Source organism: Typopeltis vanoorti, chromosome 3 (genome assembly GCF_054136105.1).
Source record: "Typopeltis vanoorti isolate ZY-2024b chromosome 3, IOZ_Tvanoo_1.0, whole genome shotgun sequence".
Classification (NCBI taxonomy): domain Eukaryota; kingdom Metazoa; phylum Arthropoda; class Arachnida; order Uropygi; family Thelyphonidae; genus Typopeltis; species Typopeltis vanoorti.
The window spans coordinates 54534237-54556904 of record NC_143551.1 but is presented as its reverse complement, the minus strand read 5'-3'; the positions used below and the strand labels follow the sequence as shown (position 1 = coordinate 54556904).

At 34.8% G+C, this 22668-nt stretch overlaps 1 protein-coding gene and 1 long non-coding RNA gene across 2 annotated transcripts in view; one reads left to right on the top strand and one right to left on the bottom strand.

Annotated features, from left to right (window-relative positions):
- LOC150108162 (uncharacterized) overlaps positions 1 to 22668 on the bottom strand; it is a 44483-nt gene that overhangs the window by 19088 nt on the left and 2727 nt on the right. The window contains exon 2 of the long non-coding RNA XR_016548118.1: positions 4520 to 4653. This is a non-coding gene — a long non-coding RNA (uncharacterized LOC150108162). The remainder of the gene's footprint in view (positions 1 to 4519; positions 4654 to 22668) is intronic.
- LOC150108161 (uncharacterized) overlaps positions 16164 to 22668 on the top strand; it is a 180596-nt gene continuing 174091 nt past the window's right edge. Inside the window, exon 1 of the mRNA XM_090390613.1 lies at positions 16164 to 17358. Coding sequence (XP_090246739.1) covers positions 17272 to 17358 — 87 coding nt within the window. The 5' untranslated portion in view covers positions 16164 to 17271. The remainder of the gene's footprint in view (positions 17359 to 22668) is intronic.

The following is a 22668-nucleotide window of genomic DNA, read 5'->3' as shown; positions in this document are numbered from 1 at the left end:
GGAGGATTCTATAATGTTCTGCAAATCCCTGGATGTCCATGGAATTACATATGTTAGAGATTTTTAATTTTTTGTGGGTAGAAGTCCAATAAAGCACGTACATGCAGGATGATACTGCTATATTTACAACATTAATCAACAGGGGAAAATATCAATTGTGCACATTTATAATACAGTACTATACTTCAAATTATTCATATTCCAATCATTTTTGAGTAGTCATGTTTTTAGTTTTTTTTGCTCACGAAATTAGCTTCTAAGTTGCGAAGGGGATGGAAGCATTTGTTCCTCCACCCCTTGGAGGAACAACATTTGCCTCCATTCATTTGGAGGCAAATGTAGAAACCTGGAATTCTTTCAGATTTCCAGGTTTCTTCATTTGTTAGAAGGCTAAAAATTCGAAGTTTCCAACTACCCCGACGATTTAATCTTGTTGTTGTAAAAGTACATAAAATGAGAAAAGTATATGTAAATTGTAATTATTAACATGAAACGTTTTCTTTAAAAATGTTTTTTTAATAATCTTTCAAAGTTTTGATCCAAGAAACGCGACACTTTAACATATTTTAAAAATCACAACAACAACGACAACAACAAACGACTTGACATAAATGGAATGTAGTTATTGCAGTTATGATTTAAAAATATCGTTGTATGAGTATGTGTGTACGTAATTATTATTATTACGTAATACCGTCAAGGATTCCAAGGTCTATCGTGGGAGGGGCACTTCACTCCACACAAAAACCCACCATCTACACGATTTAATCCTCCAACGTTCATAAACAATCATTTACCACCACTGATACTATTTTTGTCCGTTAAACTGCGTGTGTCCTCTGTCCGATTAATACTCATACAACCTCGTCTGGCCTATAGGCCGAGTGTAGTGTGGATGGTCAAGTAGTTAGCATATTTGTTCTCCAATTAATAGGGTTGAGGATTTCAATCCCAAAGTGGGCAATGAATATCTTTAGCTGAATGTCATTGTCCATTTAATAAATACCAAAAGCGGCTTTAAAATTTTCGTATTTCCTCTCCAGACTGGAATTTTCGGATTGTCTCATCCTTAGTCTGCTTATAGCACTAATGTATTATAGGCTGTCTTTTGTAAGATTGCACATAAACAAAACAATGAAACAAAAAAATGGCAAAATAAATTAATTTTTCCATATTTTCACTACCCTCTAGGAATTATCAGACCTTAACTGCCTCGACTGTACTTCTTAAAACTGAAGTTTCACCTGTAGAGTTTCATCAAAAGAAGAGGTAGGGGTTTCGCATTAAGATTAGAAGGGGTTGCACATTAAGGTTAACCAATTTGCAAGATAAGATTAAAATTTTTCATTCGATTTTTAGATGAATTTACTGTACTGTGTTGTATCTAAAATATACCTGTACCTAAAATAAATATTTATTACTGTTTTTCTTATTTGGCAGAAAAGTATCAATACTGAACTCCAGTACTCGATTTTTTCTGTCACTTCAGGTACTAAGTCATGACTTATAAATTCGAAAACTGGTATTGGTACACTTTTCTTCGCTGTAAAAATATACGAATGGAAAAAAGGAAAGATTAGGAAGGTTTTCATGCCTTTAAAAAAGACCTAATTTATATTGCCTCTCCGAAAACGTCTCCGAAACTTCAGTTAACATATTATTGGCTTACAAACTTAAGCAATCTTATGCAACTCCCATGTTCCATTACTTTGGCCATCTCTATTACTGTGAAGTAGATTTTCCTGTTGAAAAGGAATTCCAGGTCACATTTTATTCCCAGACAACAACAGCAAAAAACCGCTACACAAATTCTTGATTCCTATCATTAACTTCCATCGCATATTATCCTAGCTTTTCAAACTTCAGATTCCTCATTTTCTTTCATCTGTGCAACTTCATTCCAAAAATAACAAAAAAGGTGAGCCGACCTTGTTTTCTTCGTTCACTTTAATCTTCGATTCCTGCCTTGACGTAATCCCAGCCTTATTTATACGTTCTTTTTATTACCTCTCATCTTCGTTTCCTACTTTAAGTGGAGATGTGTTTTTATCTGTTACTTTTGCATTTAAGATGCATTGGATTAACTCGGATATGTCACCGTGCTCTTTGGATTTTAAAAAAAAATTTTTTTTTTCCATCTCCGTCATCTTTCTGAAAAGCAAAGAAGATAAATCGTAAAGATTTAGTTTTACGGTAAGAACTTAAAAAAGCTTAAAAAAGAAAAGAGCATTCAGTCGAAAATAAGTGAAATATTTGAAGGGTTTAAAACAGCACCAATGAAAGTGGATTTTAATGTCTTACAATAGCTCTAGTTTTTGAGAAACTTTGATATGAAACAAGTGCAAGGATTGCCAAATTCAGAGGGATCCACTTCGTTCCTTTATAAGGAAGATAAGTCTCATAAATTCAAGGCGTTATACAAGTTCGTCTAGAGTGTCTTTCGACAATCGACAACCATTCCTTAGGAAGGACTCGAACCCGCAACCTTTGCGATAAAGAAGCGGTGATTTTTATCAACTGAACTATATAGGATGGTGCATTTAATGATATAGCACACGTAATGAGCCGCAGTTCTTCAAAGGAGTACCACTCTCCATGATGTTGCAGGCTATGATTTTTATTTTCCCTATTAAAGGAATTCCAACAGTGTACGTTTTATTGCGATGAAGTATATTAATTACTTAATTTAGCTTCTAGCGTTAATTACAAGTATTCTGATTTATATTCAAATACTGACGAGGATCAAATATCAAAGTGGGAAAAATCTGTAAGGCTATTTACCCTCCATCTTGTGGCGGGGGGAACTACGACAAGACAAGACACAATACACCATCTTCGGGATTTTATCTTTGAAGTAAATTTTTCTTAAGGTTAAGAAAAATGCAAGTGTGATTCGGATTCATAAAAGAAGGTTCATCATATAAAATTATAGGCTGGTCAGTATTCTAAGTGTTCACCCAAACTGATGAAAAATATATTTAGAAATCGTATCGAGAACATCAGAATATTCTTGATATACTTTCGGCCGACTTGGCTTTTGATGGGAATTATTTCGATTTGAGCAAATAATTTACATTTGCTCCTAATCTAAAGATGCCGATTAAAATTCATTGAATGGACATTTATTTTGTGTTATTTAGTGTGATTAATAAGAAGTTCTTTGAATCTAAGCGATGAGATGTAGTACTTACAGGGAGAGTCTTGTTAGGAGCTGAAGTCCAAGATTCGTTTTTTTTGGGGGGTCTTTACCGTTTATTATATTCATTGATGACTTTCGTTTTCCAATAAATAGTAAAGTTTCTCTGTCATGATGGTAAAAGATTCAAAGAGTGGACAAGAAAGAAAAATAAAGTGACAAATAATTATTGGATAACTTCCTTCAAATACTGCGTACAAGTGACAAACCCAAAGGTACAGTAAGATGCACGCTAAATGACTCAAGTTAAAAGGGATAGTTTAGAGTTTGTAGACTTTCAGAGAGAGTCGCTGCAATCCCTCTCTGGAAATTCAAAGGCTACATTTAGATTTATATGGTTCAGAGCGCGCTGGCACTGGAAATAGATTGTTGGAAAATAAACACACTTCAAAGTAAACAGGACGTGTTTTGGTGTGGAGACTATTATTTGTCAGAGCGATGCTTCTTGATGCTTCTCCTAATAATACAATTCTGTATTACCCACGCGGTTCTATGGAGACGATCCACTTAAATATCAATGTTAATGCGTTATGTAATACAGAAGAGTTGACCGTATGGTGTGAGGAAATCGGAGTAAAAATGTTAGACCAATCTGCACAGCTTTCTCCCGATTTGAAACTTATATAACACGTTTAGGAAAACTAAAAATATCAATTGAGGTAGCGACCAACCAGTCTAGTCTCACAACACTGTAAGCTGAGCCAAACGGTGTATTAAAGTTTGTGAAAGTAAAGGGATTTTATAAAACACTGGTGTTCTTTTAATTTTGCAACACAGTGTATATATGCAATCTGGTAAGAACATGGTCTTAAATGAGTTGGTCATTTTCAGCCAGCCTGTTTGGCCGAGTGGTTAGCGAAAAGACATAAATGTGTTTAGATGGTTAGATGAATTTCATAGCTAGGTGTAAGACAACTTCCCTGCTTATTGAATCCCGAAATGGCTTGAAAAAGTTCCATGTTTGGTTTCTAGAGCAGATTTCCAGATTATGTAAAAAAATAAATGAAACAAAAATAGAAAAAAAAAAATAGCCCACCCATGGTACGTATGTCATATAGGCTTATAAATAAACATTTCGTGGGTGGGAGCCACATAAATAAATTTAGTGAATTTATTTATGTGGCTAAATAAATTCGTAAATTCGTAAATTCGTAAATAAATGCGTAAGAGAAAGAATTCATTATACAATATTATTACCAAACTTACGTTTAATTTAAATCTGTTTATTTGTAAACATTTAGGCTAAGTTACCAGAATTTGTATTCCATATGTTAAAGGACTTTCAGAAAAAAATAGCAAGATTACGTTGACGGATTAACTTACAAGTCTCTTTCCGTCCACTTCGCAAAGTTAAGACCTCCCTTATCTCTTCAAAAGACAAAGATCCTCTTTCTTATCTTGGGATTAACAAAATCCCCTGCTCTTGTGGCTTATGTTATTATGGACAAAGTGGTCGTCTGCAAAAAAGAATAATCCATCATCATCATCATCATCATCAGTACTGGCACTTACCGACCTTAACGGGCCAAGTTAATTTATAAGAATAAGAATCTATGAATTGCTCGAAAAAAAAACCGAGTTTTCGGAGGAAAAAGTTCTTCCATCTACGTATGAGATTAGCTAATTCACCTTTTGTTGGAAAGTCTTTATAAACATGCTTAGCATGCTGAACGGGATTCGAACAAAGATTTTTCCAATTAAAGGACATCGTTGATACTGACTGATCTACAGACTCTCCTCAGGAAAGGTTAAACATCTATGAAACTGTCTAAATTTTCTCTAGAAACAGAAAATACTGACAGTGTTTGAGAAAAATATATCAATCTTGCTGGAATGTTTATTCCAGAAAAATTGATAGCTGAGTAAGTATTCGCACAAATTTAGCGAAAAGAACATGAAAGATATTAATGATTCAAAAAAAAAAGATAAATTCAGCACGCCTTCAAACATATTTGCTTTGTACGATTGGATACTCATATCGAAACCTCAAAGACTATTTTTAGAAGTGTAAGTCTTACAAACGTCTTCAGTACTGGCAGCAGAACTGATGAATTACTTTTGAATAAATTTATTGTACTATTTCTCTTTAAACGTGAGTTATTACTGTGCGACCACAGATGCGAGACCCATCGACACTTCTGCGCATGACAGAAGAAGGCGAATCCATTCCGATAACAGGGTAATCCATGCGTTTCGTGGGATGAGCGTTTATTATTATACGTCGGAAAATTAGCCTTTTTTTTTATGGAAATTCCAGTTTTTAAAGTGGTAACTATTTTGCTTGTATAACAGTTGGAAATTTTACGTAAAAAGCACTGACTCTTCTTGGCACATTGCCAGCCGAGGGTCTGGTATTATGTAACAATAGTTACATAATCTAGAATCTTTGCTCGGGATATTTTTATCAGATCATTTTAGTTTGTGTTTTTTGTTTGAATGAGTGTCAGTTAAGTTCCTAGATAATAACAATTTAAGATAGCGAAATGCTTTATAAATACATTTCCGTATTAAACTAAATACTACAATTCTAATTACACGTTTGTTGTTGTATTTTCAAGAAAATTTCCCTACGAAAACTCCTGATACTTAGAGGGAGATGGTTTCCAGCGACAGCTTACTAACCGGATAGTTACTAAGCAAAGCAGTTCTTTTTAATGACATCGCTATTTCCTTTTGTCCTTCGTGAGTTGAATTCATATTTTTGTATTAACAAATATTTCATTGGTTACATTGCATTTAACTGGAGTTTTATTGTTTACATTCGGTCGATAAAATGATGTTTGAATGAGATATTGAAATGGTTGAAGTAATTTAATATTTAAAGGCATTTAATCACACCTTCTATTAACATGATTAAACCAATCATCTCTAATCCAAATAATCTGAAAATTTGCTAAACCTAATTTTTAATAGGATAAGGCAGCTCATTCGATCTTCAGAGTTTGATATACATAGCTCTAAATGGCCGGTGTGTGTGTGTGTGTGTGTGTGTGTGTGTGTCCAAAAGCTGTAACTTCTGCATGAGACTGGCTGACACCTACTCTAATTTTTCCCTAACCATTTATACCAAGATTAATTCCAAACTATTTCTGAATTAATTACTAAAATAAACTAAATTGTCTCAAAGAAAAAAAAAAAAAAATATTTTATTTACACTTTTCCATATTAAGCCAGAAGCGAAAAGTAAAGTTCGATCCTCTCCCTCTTTATTTATTTATTTTTTCCAAATCAGTATAAACATTTAAAATATTCTTCTGCCCTCTTAGTTTATCACAGTTTCTTCTCTCCTAGGGGTTCGAAATCCCACTGTAGCATTCACATTTGTGAGTCTTGATGCAAGATCCTGCTTCTTGTAGGCCGGAAGTGGATTGAAAAAGTTTAGTTGTCTAGAGAAGAATTTCTGGATTAGCTAACTTAGTTCCCACAATACTAACGCGTGGCGGGCTTATAACCTATTGTGGGTGGAGGAATTCAAAGAAAAACAGTCTTTTTTTGGGGGGGAGGGGCACTGAAATTTCGCTTTTTTTTTCCAGCTGAAAAGAATGTTTGTGATGTACTTTGGATTGGAAGGCATAACACTTAAAAGTAACAGCATTCATTGTACCACAGTACATCGTTGTGACACCTCTTTTCTTGACAAAGATATAAGCTGACCCTTGACACCAAAGTAGAACCCAGTTTTGCCATTAAATTCAGATGGTTAATTCTCTGCCCACCCCAGAAGGAAAATATTACTATTACGTCACACTTCCTAGGAGTCTAAAGACTCATCGATGGAGGTATTCTACTCTACTGCACACAACCACGGTCTCCAGTACTTATTTAATTCAACAACTACACACACAACGTCATCTATTGCCCACTATCAAAGCATTTTTTGTCTGTAAATTTCGTGTGTTCTCGTGGCCGATTTGCTTGCATGTGGGATGAAAAACCAATTTACAGGAGAATACTATCAGGAAATGATGGCAATGATGATGAAACACATTCAAAAGCATTTCGAATTTATTTTTGGAAACTGAATTTTGGTGCTCCTCTGTTGTAAAGGGAACCATAATTCAATTTCCAAAAGTAGTAGTGGTCTTGACTGATTGCTTACGAGACAATCCCATCATGGCCACTACTCCACACACACACATAAAACTACAGCACGTCGAAATTATGTACCTGAAGTAAATTTTATGTCGACTTTTTCTGCAATATATGCCATAAGAATTAACGAATGTCCTGGAGCATTGATCATCATGGCAATTCTTCGTTTCTTTTTACGTTAATATCGGCATCTATCAGAAAAGTGGACAAGTAGCGGCTGACATTGACATCGGTTGTCAATCCATGATTCGGTGATGAAGTCAGTGGTTCCGTACACAACACACGTGTTATACAATAGGATGAAGTTAAATATCAATATGGATACGCCTTACTGTGTTTGAGTAGATTACCTCGAGAAAAGACTAATAATCATTATTGACGAGAATTGCAATCAAATAAAAATATTATTATTACGTGATACTTTCAAGGACTCATCTGTAACAAATCCACTGTCTACACTACGCCATCTACCACTCACTAATAATATTTTTTCGCAAACTGGCCAGGAAAACACACGCAATTGACAGACAAAAATACATTATAACCAATAGCACCACCTTAGTTTCATAAGATGGTGCCGTACTGCCCATATGGCACTCACAGCCGTTGTATGATCACAACGGCTGCTAATTAATTAATACTTTTCTGCCAATTTACGCCACTACAGTTTCCCTTTAAAGTAATAACGAACACAATTAGTCAAAGAGATCTCTGAAAGTAAATGTATAATTTCAAATGCACATATTAAATAACATGCCTGCATGTGGTTGGCATATTAACATGAGGTGTAAAAATGTGCGCAATGACTCGTTGGCGATAATATGATTCATTCTGCTGTTTCTGTGTTATTTACACAAATATATGACATACATATGACTGAGAGTGGGATAAGGATTATTTTTTCTATTTTAATTAAATTTTATTAATTTTTGTAGTTTTCTAATTCCTCTTTAACTGGTCTTGGAACCTTGCTCTACAGATCAACCATGGAACTTTTTTCAAGCAGGGTTTCCAGACTAAGTAAATCTACAACAAATATATTGCTCCAGGCTACTAAAGTAATGCTTTGGACAACGAGAAGGATATTGCCATTCGATATCCTGGATGATTAGCTAAGTGGATTTTCTAACTTTCTAACCAACATTCTAACCAACAGACTGCGAGTTTGAATCCCAGAATTTCATCGTTCATTGTGAGACCACAACAACCTGTATAAATTTTCCAAAATACGCTACAAATATGACAACGGCGTCTTAAAGCAGCGTCTGTATGTGTGTGTGTGTGGGGGGGGGGCATGAATTTGAAAATAAAATAAATAATAAAAGAGTAAACCTGAAAAAAATTGAAAATGGACACACACAGAATTCCTATAAAATTGAAATTATTTAGCCAGCTGAGCTCGCTGAAGCTATAGTTTTACAAACGAAGCAATTAAAGTTATGAAAACCAGTATCTGTGAACTGTGTGTGTGCTGTTCTGGTCAGTTTGTCTGTTTATCCCAAATTTCCTTCAAAAACGCTAAGTATAAGATTAGTACTAAGAATCAAACCGACTATTTTAGATAATTTTTTATGTTTTTATTTCATTTTATACGCTTCAGTTCAAAGCCATATTATAGATAAAATTTGATACTCGAAAAGACTGTTCGCTCTTCGTTGTCCTGATAAAAAAAAAAAAAAAAGAATATTTTGTAGAAACGTTTAGATATTGTTATGCCAGAAATATTCGAGAATATTATGTATTCTTAAATAAATATCTGCTGTAAACTATTGTTCATCATTTCACCCTTAAAGAGGATTGTACTTTTTTTTATCCAGCTAGGACTGCGGAAAAAATTAAAAGCTAGAATCCCACAAAAACAAATAATGGAGTTAAGCATCTTGTAACTCACTTGCTTGGCCATTTAATTGTAGCTTATAAACTCCGAAGCATCTACACAGATTTAAGTTAAAGCCTTTTAACTAAATAATCCGGTTATAAATTGCTTTGCCCGCATCTTTCACTTGCCTCTAGCATTCTCTTTGGAGAGGCCTATCAAAGATTAAAATTTCTTCGAAACCATCACATCGATGTCCTAATTAACTGAAAGATCAAGTCAAGCAGGAGTCGGTGATTTGTGATGCGTTCAAAGGCATCTAAAACAAAACGTAGCATACTCAGAATTCACCGAGAAAACATCTCTCTCTCTCTCTCTCTTAGTTAGCAAATAGCAACTCTGTCATTAGCTTTTAGGTAATGCGTGTTCTGTATTTACCGAAGAGAGTAGATTGACTCTTCCACCTTCCCTTTTAAACCAAGTACCCCCTGAGGCATAGTCACATTACATTGAAAGAGAAATAGAGTTATGTAGATTTTACAGAAGCTAACCAATCACAGAACATCATTCGAGGCAGAGTTTACAATGGTAAAGGAAAATTAGGATTAGCAGGGTTCTTTGATGTACAATTATTAAACCTTAATGGTGTGCAGTTTATTATTGATCTTTCGTTTCTATTTGCATGATAAAAGCAAATGCTTTATGCGTGGAACTGAAATAAGTCTCAGCTGCTATTCAGGTGGCATAATTGGGTATTTTATGTTGCTTGAAACATTTTTTTGTCGAATTTATTAAACTATTTTTTGTTCGTTTCAATTAGAGGAGTACGAAGAAACCTAATGGACTTTGGATGAGGTAGGAGACTTAAGTTATTCTTAGAAAAAGCGAAAAAATATTGGTTTTAGTTTTTTTTCGTGCATGCATCTGAAAAACCTAAGTGTATTTTGAAGCAGTGCCAGTTTTTGAGACTTGAATTTGAATAGAGAATGACGTCACCCAAGCAGACAGAAGATTGCAAGTAGTCCACTAGAAAATATTTCCAGATTTGTAGCGACTCTAACTGACCTTTTCTGCAGTAAAGGGAAGTTTGAAGACCGTACTATACGGAAGGGGAATTTACTTTATGTTACATATGTGGGCTTCAGTATATAGTATATAGTGAAGCGGCTTTGAATGTAGAAAAAGAAGTTCAAACTTGGAATGGCCTACTCCCCGTTACCAAACTGAAATCCCATCGAACACCGCAGTGATATTTCACAAGCAAGTCACCAAAACCAACTCCTAGAAATGATTTGTTTGTACCTTCAAAGGATCTGATCATTTATTTCCTAGACAGTAATGGCATACCAAAGAGTTAGAGCTATCGTATATAACCATAAAGGATCCAGGAGATACTGTGCATAGTTTTTTTTTGGTCAACTTTTCATTGATTTTAGAGCGCCATTCTGCAATCCATCTATAACAAGAAATAAATTACCAATATCATGTTTTGTTTTGTTTTAAAGTTTCCCTTAAAAATTATTAAGCTTCCTGATAATTTGTGTATGAACTGATTTTATGATGTGGAATGATGCGACATAATTTTTTCACTTCGAGAACGGTTCTCTCTTATGAACAAATGTCAGACCCTGTCGTCTGAATGCTTATTTTGACTTATTTATTCACATTTTTGGCATTGATAGGAAATCAGCATGATGGATGCAGATTAGGTGATTTTTTAGATAAGTACAGTTTAGAATATCACGCTATTTAAGGAGTAGTGAGCTACAGAGAAATACTCGGAATTATTATTTTAAAAAGTCTATTTCACCTTTTTTTGATTTCCCGAAACGGATTAGGTTGGGCAATAGGGACAGGTGGTATGTTTTAGAGGATATGAATGGGATTGAAATATGACATCCATGGAACCCAATCATTTCCCTAAATTAAATAAAAATATTTTTCGTAATATTTAAGAATTAATAAGTATTTTAGATACTTTTGAGTTTGCTTCATTTCTACACTCCAACCGTTAAAGTCCTCCTTTAAAACTATGCTGTAAGCCAAGAAGCACGTGGCTATCCTCTAAAAAAAAGTAATAAATAGGTGCCGCACGGAGTCTTTAGCAATGGGAACGAGAATTGAAAAAGAAGGCAAACAGGAACAACCTACAACAGGCAATTCCTTCTATTATCCTTTATCAAAATTTCAGTTAATTAAATAAAGAGTTGATTTTGTATTTTTAGAGGTAGTTTTGCAAATCATGGAGCGGTACTTTGTTTTTGATAATTTTTTTTTTTTTTTTTCTCGAAGGCATGTATGTGTGTGTGTGTGTGTCTTCAGCCATTTCAGGTTATACAATATGCGCATACACTCTACGCCGATCTCTTTGAAATAACAAATTTGAATCAGAAGCAAATCTTTTGAGAGCTGCAGTAGATCAATTAGTTCCAATAAAAGCCCTTTGTTTGAAAAGACATGATCGCTTACTCTAGTAAGCGAAGAGCCTTTAGCAAGTCATTTCAATTTAAGGTGAGTTAACCGGTCTCATGTGGCAATTGAAGTTTTTCCTCCCAGAAATTCGAGTTTTTCATCCTTCGAAATGGCAGACCAGCCAGGAGAACACACGCAATTTACACATAGGAATATATATTATGCCAGGGAAGGCTGAAAAGTTCTGATAAACACACAGAACAAAAATGTTAACATTATTTTTGTTCTAGGTGTTTATCAGAACATTTAGTCCCCCCCCCCTCTCGTATTCATATGTTTAAATTGTGTGGCAATATACCAATACATATATCCAAAAATTATGGTTACAGTCTGGGTAGGTCGTGGGCTTTAAAGATCCGTAAATACGATCGTTTTTTTTTTTTAGAGGTAAAATAATCTTACGCTCAACCTTCACACTGCGTGGGAACAAACTGCTTATAGATTAAAGTTACAATTTTTTAATAAAATGAAAAATTAGATAATAATATCAGAGGTATCTAAGATTTAAGCAGCGAAGCGATCATCCATAATCAAAAAATAAATACAAATTATATTTTACGAACTCTCCTTTCCCATTTGATAACTAATAAGATTGATAAAAAAAAATTGCACTTATTTAGTTAAAACATCAGCTAAGACTAATAAAAATTCTATTTTATCTAATCACAGCTTTTATTACTTTTTCAAACGATAAGTTAGAGGAAACTACAGGATTTTTATGACCCACCTTCGCAAATTTAATTATTCAACTAATAACCCTCACAACTAATCTCAAATAATCTGTTCAACATTCGTTTGTTCATTTTTTTTTTAACATTTTTTAATTTTTTTTAAGCTAAAGCATGAAGATGCGAAAATAGAGAACACACACTCACTCCGCCATCTAGCGGAGCATAAGTAAAGTACTACATTTTATTAATTGTTACAAAAATAAAAGTACCAATTTGTAAGTCTAGACAGGTACAGCTTAAAAAACAGTACCGTTCGAGGCAACTATACCGAGCTCGTGTTTACATAATCTCACGCTTATTAACATCTACAGATTTTTGTAAATAATTTTCTTTGACATTTTTCATACTCTACATCCGTAATTTTTTTCTTTAATAGTTTGAGACGGCTATAATCACGTAAACCATTACCATTGAAAATCATAATTATTTTATTTATTTGGGACTAATAGAACACTTCATATTTTACTTCTAAGCTATAATTTAACATTTTAAAGAACTTAAAATATTTTGAAAAAAAACATATTTTAGAATTATCATTTAAATGTTTAATTTCACGACCCATATTACGATAGCGAGACCGAGGCTTTACGTTAGATGATAAACTTCAACTCGCACCTAAAGATAATCACGCACAACAGGCGGGATTCGAACCCGTAGTTTGAAGAAACGCTAACTATTAGGCCAACCAAGCCGGCACACAATTACTATTCTCGCTCTCTTTTATTGCTATTATTTATTTATTTATTATTTCGAAATTGGGATAAAGTTTATTGAAATACATAATTGAAATCCGAAAATAATTAATGTATCTATGCATAATTCATTTGCATTTTCCACATACGCGCAATGAAATTAATATAAGTAAAATAATAATTACATAATAAATAAACACAAACTCTATTCAATTATATTACATTATACAAATATAAATAATATATTAAACATTATGCAGAACTAACCAATGCAGGAAAGTCTTAGTGAAGTACATTGTTGTCCCTAATTAAAGGCTAGCAGTGTTTCCGTGGCATTTATTGCATAAAAAATGCTATCTAGTTTTAGGAGACAGTGCTTATCACTGAAATTAATCCGATGTTTGTTTCGATATAAAAAAGATAGCTGGGACATGTGAGAAATGCATAATTACCTGACGTTAAGGATTAAACTAAAGTTATAATAATAACAACTCTACTAGGATTATAATTAAAAATCTTCTGTAAGATTCTGTTGTGTAATTTGTCAAGGACGCCCCCTACTCCTTGCCCCCCCCCCGTCACAATTGCAATTTCCACACTGAATTCTTGAGTATATCGTTGCATAGTGTCTGGAAAAATGTCAAGTTTAATGTTGTGCAATCTTCACACCTTCGTGTGTTAGTAACAAATTGGAGATGGTTTTCTTATTCTGAATTTCGAGAGAATTGCAATTGCAAATTAAGTCGAAAAACTGATCAAGATCCGTTGGTGTTTGCTAATAAATATTGTCAAGGTCGGCTGGGATGGTGCTGCTGTGACATCAATGGTTAAATAGATATAAATACGAGAATATTCCCCCAATTTTCCTCATCTGTCACTTAGGACCAGTTGAGATTGTGTCCTCTAATGAAGGACTTCTAAGAGTATATATTTTAAACTGTAGATCCGTGTGTGTGTGTGTGTGTGTGTGTGTGTGTGTGTGTGTGTGTGTGTGTGTGTGTGTGTGTGTTTACGGGCCGGTTTGCCTGTTCTGAGAGACGAAAAACCGAGTTTCCGGGAGAAAAAAAACCTACTGCCTCCGTATGAGACCGACTAACTCACCTTTAGTCGAAAGAGACCCTCTCTTTCTCTCTCTCTTCGGATTGAGGGAGAGATCAATAAGGAGGCGAGGGCCCATGCAACATTCTTTGTGAATCCAGCAGCACTAGATATTTAGTATTTTCCCCATAGGCAGTTTCTGACCATACAACTGTATGTGATTAGTTTCGATGGGATCCCTAATTTAAGCTTGACAGCATATATTTCTGGTACCTAATGATATCGAGTATATATATGCTATTAAACATTATAAAAATTAAATAATATATTCATTGATTATTTAAAAAAAGAAACTAATTATTAATTTTTTCTTTCATTTCTCAGCAAAATCTTCCCAAAGTTTATCAAATTTAAATTTCTTGCTTCGGGAATTGCTGTAGATGCAATCGGCTGAAGGCCGACCATGTCCATAAGTCTACTTGCTTATTATTTTATTATTATTTTTCCTCCTACCATTCTTACCAACTGCAGGAGACTTCCAGAAACTGATCTCTCCTCAGGTTAGGGAAAAGCATTTGGATTTTGGAATAAAACTGGAACCTAACAGTTGCGGTATCTTGCAGAGAGGTGAAAACCGCGCTCTAAGTCTTGAGTCCAATTTAAAGATTGTTCTCAACAGTTTGTTTCAATCGTGTACTTGGCCGCTTTCATTTCGACAAATGTGTCTGCCAGCAAAATATATCCATTTAATGTTATATGTCTTTTATGAATAGTCTTTGGGAAAAAAACACGTTTTTGTTAAACTTCAACTTAAACTGAGCTTATTTTACTCAACTTTTCAATTATTGGCATTTATTGTCAAATTATTGCCTATTTGACTTTTTTTTTTTTAGACGTAACATGACATTTCACAAATTCAGGTTCATTAACTTCTATTTTACACTTAACTCTAGATTCATTTTTTTATTAGCAACAGACAGTATAGTTACATAACCGAGTAGGTTAAAAAATAGCGCCATTTTCTGAGTATTAAAACGAGGAGAAAAAAAAAGGTTCCTTCATTCCAAATTCTTAATGGAATGGAGGAGCTTGCGTCCCAGTTAAGGCGTCATCCATCTTAGATATTATTGCTGACACTAGTGGTAGGAGCTTGATCAATTAAATCGCTTCCCACCTCGCTCTCACATTCTCTCTCTCTCTCTCTCACGTATATGCCTGTGTGTGTGTGTGTGTGTGTGTGTGTGTGTGTGTGTGTGTGTGTGTGTGTGTGTGTGTGTGTGTGTGTGTGTGTGTGTGTGTAAAATAAAAAGAATTTTAGAATGTTAACGTGTAGTGTTATCGAGATTGTATTTCCCAAATTTAATAAGCTGCAAAAAAAAAAAAAAAAATGTTACAATAATCAAATCTTAATTGATGGAGTAATTCAAGTAGCTCAAATCCGAAACCATTTTGAAAATATTGAGAAAAAGAGGGTGCAAATAGTTTCGATAAAAAAAAATAAAAAATAAAAAAAACGTATCAAATCCAGAGCCAAAATAAATCTAACAAAAATCAACCGCTCTCTTAATGAAATTCAGAAATAATTTAACATGTGCACGCCCGATTAGGTCACGTTATTTCCACTTAGATTGGAAATAATTTAACCCAACGTTGACTTCTTATTTTAGAAATCGCCGTGCAAATTAATTAACCAACCGAAAAAAAATAGGGGGAAAAAAAAAGAAGGAAATATAAGATATGACATGAATTTACAAAACGATACTTAGGCAGACGATATGAAGGCGCCAGATGACAAACGTATCAGTTCCGTGTAGAGACTTTTTGTTGTTACAAATTAAATTCTCATGCAGTTTGTATTTATTGGGTTTCTTATTTATTAAAAAACTGCTACAGTATTATGCATTTGACGAATCCTTTCTCACTAGGATACTCGAGCTATTGGTTGAGATAAAAGTGTATATAAAAGTAACTCTGTCCACCGGTCTTTTCTTCTCTAGTAAGCATAGGTGTGTTTATTTTGAAAGGCTTCTGTGGTTGGATAGAGCCTTCTCGTGCGCTGCTAATGTGACGTCACGAACCTGGGAAAGAGCACCGCTGCGCCCCTAGTGGTGGCTATGTGGGTGTGTTCGTGTGTGCCGCATCTGTGAACATCGGTGAGTGTTAGGCTTCAGAAGTTGGACGATTTATTTGTTTCCCCCCGTGGTGATTTGGGCGACTCGCAAATGGCGTGAAAACTCTTGCAGTCGCTGACAGGCGTTCTTCAAGAAAGGCGGGAAAGCAGTTTCGTTTGCAATGCTTGTTGGCGGAAAACCGCATGTCGATTTTTTGGGAAGAGAGCGTGTGTGTTGTCTTTGTTTGACGACGACGCGAAGGGTTTTCGGTGTGCGTGCGTGTGTGACCAGTAACAGGTCTGCTTTCAGTGTTCGTCTGTGAACACTCGGCTACGGCAAAGCGTCTGGTGGATTCGTTGTCGGGTGTGTGTGTGTGTGTGTCGTGTACGAGTCAGCGTCCGGAGTAGAGGGAGAGATATTCTAATGGCGCCACAGACTTTTTCTTTGAGCATATACGTGGAAACCAAACCAGGACTTGACCAATAACCTTTCATTTGTGTTCGGCTGATTCGACGCTCGTTTTTCCCCCCTCTCCCGACAGGTGTTTATCGGGATTAGCTGCGTAACAATAATTACTGTGGACGGAGTTGGGTTTATTTGCTGACTCCCCCTCCTTTCCCCCCTTCTTTCTTTTGTTATAACAGGGCACGAAACTGATGCATAAAAATGGTTACGTTAGTTGATACATTACAGGCTTCGGTTACTGGTTGCAGCCTGGCTAAGATTGGAGTCTGCAGCTAGCATTTTCTCCTTACATTCCGAACACAGTGACTTCAGCAAGGAAGCTCACCTGTCGCGGTGAGCGTCCCCTTATATGTGTACGAGCTTGCTTGACATACAAACTAAACGCCATTGCGGAAGGACTGTTTATATATATATAGATAGATAAATAGATAGATATCAAGTGGAAGTTCTTCAGTTAAATATCTTTTCAGTGGGGTTTAATTTTTGGATTTTATTTTAATCCTGGCTGGATCTTCGCTAATCCATTTGTTCCCTCCCACTACGGAACTGGGAGTATGAGTGTCGCTGCTTCGAGAAGTGACACATCAGCTTCGGGAGCTACCATCCAGTTGTTGGGGTCATTGGCGTTGAGAAGAGACGCAGCGTACGGCGATTGAGGATGTTTCCTTTTACTTGCAGCATGTGTTTCAACGCGAACAATCGGTCTTGGCGTAGCCAGAGGTGGAGTGCAGTCAGCGGAACTTCGGTAAGTGTAATTTTGAGCTTGTGGCTTAAATTTTTGTTTTACGTTTATTGATTTTGTTCGTTTTTATGTAATCCTATTTAAAATTGCATAAATGGGTGCAATATTAAATTGCATTCTGATAAGTTGTAGAAAACAGACTAAAATCAACATCGCATTATTATTATTCGAATACCTCCTGGAATCATTACTCATTATTATTAATTTAATATTAATAAAATGAATCATGCGACCAGAAAGTGGAGATTATGTATTATCTATTTCAGCAGACGAAACAAACAAGCAAAAAATTCTACTCGGGAAACAGCAGCGCCCTCAGCACTTTCTTATAATTTTATTTATTGATAACTAATTATACAATTCAAACAAATTGCTTTATCAGAACTTCGATAAACCTGCCATCAGACACTTGTATTTTTCTTTTCTGAGATGTGCTGTTCAATAAATATTTATCTGAAACTCTTGAATTTAAATTTGAATTTATCTACATCATCCTTTCTCATTTTTTTTTTTTTTTTTTTTTTATCCTAGAGGAATACTTTAAAAATGTACGGCGATTGAGGATGTTTCCTTTTACTTGCAGCATGTGTTTCAACGCGAACAATTGGTCTTGGCGTAGCCAGAAGTGTATAAAAGTGTATAAATAATATATTATTATATATTATTTATACACTTTTATTTTTGGTTATTTTTGTAATCACGTTCTCCCTCTTTCGGAAGCCCGATGTAGACTGTCCATATGGGCAGTTTATTCCTATTACACAGGTCCGAATGAATCTATTTTTCTTATGTTTAACTTGCTATTCTGCTGCTTGTTTCTTAAAGCGTGGTTATTATATTTGCAAAAGCAAAACAAGGAAAAACATTCAGTTATGCATAAACTTTTAACAACAATTAGACGTGGAAAAGAATTGAATTGAATTTTATCTGTCACGTGAGAGACCATAATTACAAGGTATCTCTTTGATTAAAAACATCATCCGTATATTGAACTCACTGCCCTACCAATTTGGACATCACCACCCGCAAAGCTTGGTAAACTCGTAATACTGTAGTTAGACAGTGTCAATAAGCACTGAAAACAGCACTTATTCTACGAATCGATCGTTGGGCGGTGGGGGACAAAATCCAATTTTGGATTTTGTCCACTGAATTTTCGATCCTTTTGAATGACTGATGATTGGGCAACACCCTGCTTTTTAACTAGTCTTTGATTCAGTGATGTATCTTTCCGTATATTCCTTAATGACGTCATAATAGATAAGTAGCAAGGAAATTTTTGCGATAAACATGGTCTACTCTTTAGAGACCACGTTGGGAGTCCCCCCCTCCACCAGAGTGTTTTCATTCCAACTGCTTCTTGCAATGTTTACTGAATGAACGTGTTCATTATTTTCCCTACCGCTGAGGTTCATCTTGTCGGTCTACGACGCACGAGTCTTTGACCCATTTTTGTAAATTGGAGCCATTTCTTCTTCCAGTCTGCTGATTCCAGTGAGAGCTCATAATTATATCTAAAGGTTTACAGATGGTTTCACCGCTTTTCTCGGAGAAACCTTGGTGATACGCTATCTACTGCTGAAGCTTTAATCTGCGTTAGTGATTCATCGCTATGCTATTCTATCAGTAATATTAACCCTCTTCCAATATGGATAAGTATATGTGCAATATATTAATCATCTTATGGTAAAAGCTTTCCTAACACAATCGCAAGGGCGACGCAAATGCCATTGGGTTTCCAGTTCCGTCTTTTAAGGATCTTAAAGGAAAGAAAAGTTAATCACCCTTATACGGGAGTTTTTTTTTTTTTTTTTTTTTTTCGCGCACTCAGAAAACCGGTGGAGAACACATGCCACCAATAGATACAGCAGGGGTGTTCAATCCGTCGATCGCGGAGCGATTTTTGGTCGATCTCTTGTGTATTCCCCCTTACTTACAAATTTAATTAAAATTGAAACCATACTATTTTATTTATGATTATTTTGTATTATTCGCTTTAAGTGTTTTGCTATTGTTTATTTATTTTTCGTTAAAATTGTCAAATCAGTAATTTTCTTATAAGTCCGGTAAATGAATTAATTTGGATCAGTGGAAGTCAAACAGCGAGCCGAGTGAATACGATTATAAGCAAAGTGTAAAAACTCGATTCTAGCTTAAATATTCAATGTTCCAAAGTACATTACATCGATTTTTTACTTAGGTTAAGTCCCATGTGAATATTGTAAAAAAATAAACTTTGTTTGTCTCGGTATAGTTTGTATTAGATGTTTTTGCAAATAACTCGTTTGAAGCTAACTGCATATACTTGCTTTAATAAGAATATGTTAGTGTTAAAAACAAAGGCAATGTTTTTGTCGCCGAAGCTGTAAATGGCGGCATTAGAAAGATTGTTATTGAAACTTGTATGTATGAGAAAGGCTTGCAGGTTCTAAGTGTAAACATCTCCGAAGTCAGTCAGAAAGAGTTCAAACAATTTTCCGATGGCCGGCAACTTACAATCAAAAGAAAGCGGAGGAGAACAAAAGGCGTGCCGAACTTGAAACTTAAGATGAAAGACTCGTACCGATTCATTGGAGGTTGCCAAACTTCATGCGAGGTCTCAGAGGAGGCCTAATAAAAAGGGACTGAAGCAAGCAGAAGGGATCCCGGTTCCAGAATTGTTGTCAGAGAGGAGGCCGCCTGGTCCAGAGTCGCCGTCAGAGAGACTGCCAGGATCCACGTTGCTCGAGAGAGGAGTTTCCCGCTTCCAGAAAGGAGCTTCTCCGTTCGAGATGTCACTAGAGAGAGAGAGAGAGAGAGAGAGACTACTTCTAGGCCGCAGACAAGGTTTCAAATTGCCGAAATGAAGAGTTCCAATTGCCGGAGAAAAGTTTCCAGGCCAGGTTAATGTCAGACATTCACCAGTCTGTTGCATTTTCATTACAATTTGATGAATCAAACGACTTCACTGATATTGCTCAGTTAATGATATTTCAAGATTATTCAAGTAAAGAAGAACTTTTGAAAATTATACCATTATTGGGAAGGACTAGGAGAGAAAACATTTTTTCGGCATTTGATGAATTTGTGAAACAACACAAACTTCCACTTTTTAAACTTGTGTCTATTACTACTGATGGTGCTCCTGCAATGATAGGTAATACATCAGGCTTCATTTCATTATGTAAAAACGATGACAAATATCCAGATTTTTTAACGAACCATTGTATTATTCACCAACAAGTACTGTGTAGTAAAAGATTAAATACAAAAGATGTTTTGGATATTACATTTAAAATTGTAAAGTCTGTTCGAGGAAAAGCCCTGCATCGGCGGTTATTTAAATTACAGGCAGATGATAATAGGGAACTTCTGTTGCACAATAATGTTTGCTGGCTCAGCAGAAGTCAATTTTTAGAAAGATTTCTTGTATTAATTAACGATATAAAACATTTTCTTGATGAAAAAGGAGATATTTATCCACAATTGAGTGATAAAAGATGGTTGTTACACTTATCATTTTTAGTGTATTTCTGTACGAAATTAAGCAATTTAAATTTAGAGTTACAAGGTAGAGAAAAAAATTTAATTGACATGTTAAGTTCAATAAAAACTTTCCAACAATACGTACTTTTATTAAAGAAAAATATAAATGACCGCGAATTTAGACATTTCCCATATTTATTAAAATTTTTTGAACAAAATCAAGAAATGCTTCGCTATGATTTAAAAGAATTTATTCGTGACATAGAATTAGTTGAGGAAGAAATAAATTCAATGAGAAAGAGATAAACTGAAATGATTTGTATCTTTTATCATAATCAATTTCAAGAAAACTTGAACATCACAGAAATTTCAAATAAAAATTAGTGGGCTGTTTGATATAAACCAAGCTGAAGTAGAACTTGAGATTATAAACATTCAGAATAGTTTACATTTAACATCAATAAACAAGGAAATCATTTTGATGATGCTCCTGCAATTATAGGTAATAAATGTATGCAACATGAAAAATTCCCAATATTAACTGATATTACGCGAAAAATTCGTGTTTCGGATCGACGTACTTGTCAGAATCCGCTTTTTCAAATATGACCGTCATAAAAAATCAATTAAGAAACCAAATTACAAATGATCATTTGGATGATTGTCTGCGATTGGCCACTTCTTCACATCAACTTGAGTATGAAAATATTGCGAGGTCCAAACAATGCCAAATTTCACATTATTATTATTTTTTTTTTAATCAACCAGCATTTCCTGTAACTTGTGAGTTTGTAATCAATCTGTTGTTTTTTCTAACTTTGGTTTTCCAAAATAGAGAAATAAATATTTTATTCCAATATATTTTTTTTGTTGTATTAAAATATTTGTTCTTTAAAATAATTAAAAGTGATAAATAAATTTTTAAATACACAAATAAAGTTTTTAGTTGTGTATTTTTTTTTTAGTTGTTTATTTGTGCGTAATCCGATATCAGGTTGGGGGAACGTGATCTATATAAGAGAGTAGAGCGCCGAATAACTTTTTATAGAAAAGTAGCTCGCGTAGTAAAAAAGGTTAAACACCACTGAGATACAGTATACTGACTCTCGTAACCTTCTACAATCCAGTCACAATCATTTGTAATCCGCGGATTACAGATAGAGTGGTAAAGATGATATCGGGATCGTGAATATTGATTATGAAAACATAATATGCTGGACTGCAAACAGTGGAAGTTGCGAATGAATGCTGTCAAGAAGGGGAGTTAGGGCTAGATTTTTCTCTCATAGAGTAGTGCGTGATTATAATGGATTGCCTTTGGATGTTGTGTGTGCAAGTAGCGTGAATGAACTCAAGAAAAGATATGACAGCTGATGCAGATATGTGGACTCACCTAGGTCCCATACGAGTAATCTTAAACAGCTTTAGTGCGATTTAAACATAGCCAATTCTTAACGGTCTAGCGACCAAGGACAAAAGAAAAAAAAATAGATATTTTTATTTTATTATTAGTAGTAATAGTAGTATTTTAGTTAATATTTTATTTGTAAATTTGCCTCCAAAGGCAAAGCCTAATTACACTTGACCATCTATTGTATCAGCCCTGAATTTCCCCCATAAAAAAATAAAATTATATTTGTGGAGAAATGGGGGAAATGATATAAATAAAGCAGAAGCAAAGCGGTGGGATCGCCTAGTGGTCGATTTGTCCCAAATAATATCAAATAATTTGTATTTTTTAATTTAACCAGTGTATAAATGCAAAGTTATATTACTGTGGTTGTGCCGTTAATCTGCAATCTTCACCCATTTTAATAATTTAAACTCTGAAATCTTCAAAGGGATTTA